The sequence below is a fragment of the Papio anubis genome, chromosome 11 (genome assembly GCF_008728515.1).
Source record: "Papio anubis isolate 15944 chromosome 11, Panubis1.0, whole genome shotgun sequence".
NCBI classification, from domain to species: domain Eukaryota; kingdom Metazoa; phylum Chordata; class Mammalia; order Primates; family Cercopithecidae; genus Papio; species Papio anubis.
The window spans coordinates 108800117-108807071 of NC_044986.1; the positions used below are offsets into that span (position 1 = coordinate 108800117).

Below are 6955 nucleotides of genomic sequence, written 5' to 3' on the forward strand. Positions count from 1 at the left end.
ATCTCCCAGGACCCTTTAGCTGCTATGGTGGGACTTAGCCATCTTTACAACATTGGTGCCTCCCAGCTCTCTGGTTCCACTGCCTCTATCTCTGACCTGCATATCTGGTTCCCTCTACCCTTTGGTGGTCCTGTGGATTCCTCTCTCCTCTCTCATCCTGGCGAATCCTGTTGGCCTCATTCCAAGTCCATAGCATCTGGTGCCAACTGGCATATTGGGCTCAATGTGGTCATTCTGATGTAAACAGCAGGTTCGCTGCCCAACAGCTTCTCACACTTTCCTCTTGGCTGGGAGCTATGAAACAACTAGTTCCCATGCCTGGATCCCATCCCATAATTACAAGCAAAGGAACTACTAAAGCGAAGGCCTAGTGAGGAGGAGAAAACTGGGGCTGAGGGCTGGAGTGGGTGTGAAAAAGGCAGCGGGAAGATGTTCTCTCATGTGACCAGAGGGGAGGAGGGCATGTCTTCCATTAGGAGTGTTGTGCGGTGGCTGCTGAGATGGCCAGAGCTTATCTGCACGGCTGTGAGTCCAGGGAATTGATTCTATAGGCTCTGCTGGGTCCCCATTCTGTGAAGTGTCAGGTCCTCGTCAGGCACCGTGACCCCACTGGCTCCTGTGAGTACAGGGCAGATGAAGATGGGGCTGTCATCAGACCCTATCCTGAAGAAGGGCCTCACAGGCATGGAAAATGCTGAATGAGGACATGTGGAGATGTGCGATCTGTCCCTCATGTTGTAGAAGGAGACATCTCCAGCTTCGAAGTCCAGGAAGATGGCCACCCAGCAAAGGGACTCCTTCAAAGGGAGAATCCTATCAGGGGAGGACAGGGCCCGGTATTGGTTTCCAAACACCTCCAGGGTCCAGAAGCCATTCTGAGGAATCAGCAGGACCTCCCCTTTCCTCTCAACACTGTCTCCACAGACCCCCACAGTCCACACCATCACGTTTTCCACCTCCACCTCCCAGTCATGTTTCCCTGAGGCGAAGCTCTCCCATCCCAGGACACAAGGCTGACTGTCGAATCTCTCTGGGTTGTCAGGCACTCTGCCTGTAGGGGCCCTGTCTCACACTTCTCTGGTCCTCTGACAGGAAGAGCTCGGGATGAGTGGTGTCTGGATCCAGGACCACATCAGCAAAGAGGAAAGGTCTGTGGGCCCGGGTATCTGGTAAAGCTTGGATTCTTTGGTGCAGCATGTAAGAATGTTCTCCATTGCAATTCTTCTTGAAGTTGCTGTGCAATTTCTTTTCCCTCTTGTTCAACTTCCTTTTCCCCTGACAGAATCTTTTTTTCCCTTTGAAGTTTCTTGATGCAACAGATGCTCACAGCCATGAAGATGAGGAAAACAGCCAGGATGACAGCCAGGGACACCATCCAGGGAGTTGTGGTCAGGATGACAGCAAGGGCCACCATCCACGGAGATGTGCTGGACATAAAGGATTCTGGAATAAAAACGACAGTTTCCTTCTCCTGGCCGAGCAGGGTGTTTTTGATAGAGCAGATTACGTTCCTCACAGACTTGTCTCTGATGATCACAGCTGTGGTGACCACGAAGAGGCCGTCTGCATCAGCAATGGAAACCTCCTTCAGGGTGGGCACGATCTCACCGTAGAGGTCCCTCCACGCTGTGAGGGGCTCTGGGTACCACCCTCCAGATATGCACTGCAGCCAAATGCTCCCATCCTCTTGGGCCTTGATTTCAATGAGGGGCTTAGAGCCAAGGCCTGCCACCACGAGGCGCAGGATGGCCTTGTCATAGGACCAGCCTTCTTGGAAGTGACAGTGGTAGATGTCATTCTCCTGGGCTGTGACGTTGTGTACAACCAGGGCCACGCTGCCCCTGCTGATGCCTTTGTTCACAAAGGTGATTCTTCCTCGGTACTCCTCCATCTGCTCCTCTGTTCTCTCTCTCCCACCCTTATACACAAACACTGCAGTGGAGAACTGAGACCAGAACCACTGCACCTCCATGTCCTCAGCATTTTTCTCAGGTGACAGATGGCAATGTAATGTAGTGTTTTCTCCCACCATGGCCAGGATGGGACTAGCTGGTCCCACGACAGTAAGCTGGGCTGAGATCAGTGCACACAGGCTGAGCAGGAGGAGGAGGAGGGAGCCTGGCAGGGAGAAGTGCGGAGCAGCAGCCGTGTCCATGAGCACCCAGGGCAGGCAGGGACCAGAGGCCTCCCATTTAATCACGATGTTTGGGGTTGCAGGACCCGGGATCTGGGACCTGTTGCCTGGGTGTCCAAAAAGTCCCAAGATTCTGTAAGGGATTCTTAAGGGTGGGAGCCCACTAATCTCAACAGGTATGAGCAGAACTTGCTGTCCTGGTTCCTTTCCCGCAAAAGAAAACTGTGGCTTGCTTTTTAATTTTGTTTTTTAATCATAAGGGGTCTGGTGTGTGAAGAAAACCAACACGGGTCTGGGGTCTTCCCTGGATGACCCTTATAAGCCAAAGGTGGGATAGAAGTGGAAGAGGAGACAGGCATCATAGGGTTAGGAGACTGTGGGGAACAGTGGTGAGAATGGTTAAAGAACGGAAAACAGAATGAAAAATCAAATAGAAAGTTTTGTAAGCGCCCAAAGACCTGGACGTTTACACTGATAAAATTAATCATGCCATTTTCCATGTCAGTTGTTTGAATATGGGGGTTGAAGGGACAGACACATTCAGGGAACCCCACGATGAATTCCCTTTCCTATAAGATTATGCTAAGGGTAGCATGACCTGACCACATACAATCTATTGTCCAAACTGTTATTATTAATAATTATGCTTACACAACAGTCAGAAACCAAGAGTGTCCCAAGTAAACTAGAATGTAAAGTCACTCTGGCTAGGACTTACTTCAGCAGCCAATCCAATCCTTTTCTATTTTTTTTTTTTTTTGTAAGACAGGATCTTGCTCTGTCACCCAGGTTGGAGTTTAGTGGTACAATCTCAGCTCACTGCAACCTCCACCTTCCAGTTTGAAGCAATTCTCCTGCCTCTGCCTTCTGAGTAGCTGGGATTATAGGCATGCACCACCACGGCTGGCTAAGTTTTGTATTTTTTGTGGAGACAGGATTTCGCCATGTTGGCCAGGCTAGTCTGGAACTCCTGACTTCAAGTGATCCACCCGCCTCAGCCTCCCAAAGTGCTGAGATTATGAGCATGAGCCACTGCATCCAGCCCCAATCCTTTCTTTAATGATGCAGTACCCACAGTAACCGAAATGATGAAAGTCACAATGAATATTCCTGCAAACAGGCAGGGCTTTCTGAGAACCATCTCACTGGCAACTCCAGAGAGAAGCAGATGCAAACACAGAAAAATTACAGCAATGTCTACCACATTATTCTAGGAGGAGAGAAGATAGTAATATTTCCAGAATTTGAAAGTTAAGAGAAGTCTGAGAATGTACCCGAAGGAGTTTTCACTCCAGAACACACATTATAGGCCATTACTACACTATTGCCTCTCAGCAATACCTTCTCTCATCTATTTATGTAAGTTATATGCTCACACTGAGTGGTTTCTAGAGAGTTTTCCATGACTGTGCCACTTCATTTTTATTGCTCTGGACTTTGAAACCATGTGATTCACATGTAACAATCTCATCTCCCTGGAAGAAAAGGTAGGGGTTTTTATTTAGTGCCTAATGCCATTCTTCAAACACAAAGGTCTTTAAAAATATCTGTATCTATGTCTACATTAGACGGATCAACGAGACAGAAAGTTAACAAGGATATCCAGGACTTGAACTCAACTCTGCACCAAGCGGACCTAATAGACATCTACAGAACTCTCCACCCCAAAGCAACAAGATATACATTCTTCTCAGCACCACATCGCACTTATTCCAAAATTGACCACATAGTTGGAAGTAAAGCAGTCCTCAGCAAATGTAAAAGAACAGAAATTATAACAAACTGTCTCTCAGACCACAGTGCAATCAAACTAGAACTCAGGACTAAGAAAATCAATCAAAACCGCTCAACTACATGGAAACTGAACAACCTGCTCCTGAATGACTACTGGGTACATAACGAAATGAAGGCAGAAATAAAGATGTCCTTTGAAACCAACGAGAACAAAGATACAACATACCAGAATCTCTGGGACACATTTAAAGCAGTGTGTAGAGGGAAATTTATAGCACTAAATGCCCACAAGAGAAAGCTGGAAAGATCTAAAATTGACACCCTAACATCACAATTAAAAGAACTAGAGAAGCAAGAGCAAACACATTCAAAAGCTAGCAGAAGGCAAGAAATAACTAAGATCAGAGCAGAACTGAAGAAGATAGAGACCCAAAAAATCCTCCAAAAAATCAATGAATCCAGGAGCTGGTTTTTTGAAAAGATCAACAAAATTGATAGACCGCTAGCAAGACTAATAAAGAAGAAAAGAGAGAAGAATCAAATAGACGCAATAAAAAATGATAAAGGGGATATCACCACCGACCCCAAAGAAATACAAACTACCATCAGAGAATACTATAAACACCTCTATGCAAATAAACTAGAAAACCTAGAAGAAATGGATAATTTCCTGGACACTTACACTCTCCCAAGACTAAACCAGGAAGAAGTTGAATCCCTGAATAGACCAATAATAGGCTCTGAAATTGAGGCAATAATTAATAGCCTACCAACCAAAAAAGTCCAGGACCAGATGGATTCACAGCCGAATTCTACTGGAGGTACAAGGAGGAGCTGGTACCATTACTTCTGAAACTATTCCAATCAATAGAAAAAGAGGGAATTCTCCCTAACTCATTTTATGAGGCCAACATCATCCTGATACCAAAGCCAGGCAGAGACACCACAAAACAAGAGAATTTTAGACCAATATCCCTGATGAACATCGATGTAAAAATCCTAAATAAAACACTGGCAAACCGAATCCAGCAGCACATCAAAAAGCTTATCCACCATGATCAGGCTTCATCCCTGGGATGCAAGACTGGTTCAATGTACGCAAATCAATAAAGGTTATCCAGCATATAAACAGAACCAAAGACAAAAACCACATGATTATCTCAATGGATGCAGAAAAGGCCTTTGACAAAATTCAACAGCCCTTCATGCTAAAAACTCTCAATAAATTCGGTACTGATGGAATGTATCTCAAAATAATAAGAGCTATTTATGACAAACCCACAGCCAATATCATACTGAATGGGCAAAAACTGGAAGCATTCCCTTTGAAAACTGGCACAAGACAGGGATGCCCTCTCTCACCACTCCTATTCAACATAGTGTTGGAAGTTCTGGCTAGGGCAATTAGGCAAGAGAAAGAAATCAAGGGTATTCAGTTAGGAAAAGAAGAAGTCAAATTGTCCCTGTTTGCAGATGACATGATTGTATGTTTAGAAAAGCCCATCATCTCAGCCCAAAATCTCCTTAAGCTGATAAGCAACTTCAGGAAAGTCTCAGGATACAAAATTAATGTGCAAAAATCACAAGCATTCTTATACACCAGTAACAGACAAACAGAGAGCCAAATCATGAATGAACTCCCATTCACAATTGCTTCAAAGAGAATAAAATACCTAGGAATCCAACTTACAAGGGATGTAAAGGACCTCTTCAAGGAGAACTACAAACCACTGCTCAGTGAAATAAAAGAGGACACAAACAAATGGAAGAACATACCATGCTCATGGATAGGAAGAATCAATATTGTGAAAATGGCCATACTGCCTAAGGTAATTTATAGATTCAATGCCATTCCCATCAAGCTACCAATGACTTTCTTCACAGAATTGGAAAAAAAAACTGCTTTAAAGTTCATATGGAACCACAAAAGACCCCACATTGCCAAGACAATCCTAAGTCAAAAGAACAAAGCTGGAGGCATCATGCTACCTGACTTCAAACTATACTACAAGGCTACAGTAACCAAAACAGCATGGTACTGGTACCAAAACAGAGATATAGACAAATGGAACAGAACAGAGCCCTCAGAAATAATACCACACATCTACAGCCATCTGATCTTTGACAAACCTGACAAAAACAAGCAATGGGGAAAGGATTCCCTATTTAATAAATGGTGCTGGGAAAATTGGCTAGCCATAAGTAGAAAGCTGAAACTGGATCCTTTCCTTACTCCTTATATGAAAATTAATTCAAGATGGATTAGAGACTTAAATGTTAGACCTAAAACCATAAAAAACCTAGAAGAAAACCTAGGTAATACCATCCAGGACATAGGCATGGGCAAGGACTTAATGTCTAAAACACCAAAAGCAACGGCAACAAAAGCCATAATTGACAAATGGGATCTAATTAAACTAAAGAGCTTCTGCTCAGCAAAAGAAACTACCATCAGAGTGAACAGGCAACCTACAGAATGGGAGAAAATGTTTGCAATCTACTCATCTGTCAAAGGGCTAATATCCAGAACCTACAAAGAACTCAAACAAATTTATGAGAAAAAAACAAACAACCCCATCAAAAAGTGGGCAAAGGATATGAACAGACATTTCTCAAAAGAAGACATGCATACAGCCAACAGACACATGAAAAAATGCTTATCATCACTGGCCATCAGAGAAATGCAAATCAAAACCACCATGAGATACCATCTCACACCAGTTAGAATGGCAATCATTAAAAAGTCAGGAAACAACAGGTGCTGGAGAGGATGTGGAGAAATAGGAACACTTTTACACTGTTGGTGGGATTGTAAACTGGTTCCACCATTGTGGAAGACAGTATGGCGATTCCTCAAGGATCTAGAACTAGAAATACCATATGACCCAGCCATCCCATTACTGGGTATATACCCAAAGGATTATAAATCATGCTGTCATAAAGACACATGCACACATGTTTATTGTGGCACTATTCACAATAGCAAAGACTTGGAATCAACCCAAATGTCCATCAGTGACAAACTGGATTAAGAAAATGTGGCACATATACACCATGGAATACTATGGAACCATAAAAAAGGATGAG

The 6955-nt window shown here is 44.0% G+C and overlaps 1 protein-coding gene across 1 annotated transcript; it reads right to left on the minus strand.

Moving 5' to 3' along the window:
* Positions 1–417: 417 nt before the first annotated feature.
* On the minus strand, positions 418–2933 carry LOC116269496 (butyrophilin subfamily 2 member A2-like). Its single transcript, XM_031652470.1, is given in 3 exon segments — positions 418–1047; positions 1049–1138; positions 1194–2933. Coding segments are annotated over 3 exon segments (1554 nt in total). The 5' UTR covers positions 2156–2933; the 3' UTR covers positions 418–545.
* Positions 2934–6955: the final 4022 nt, after the last annotated feature.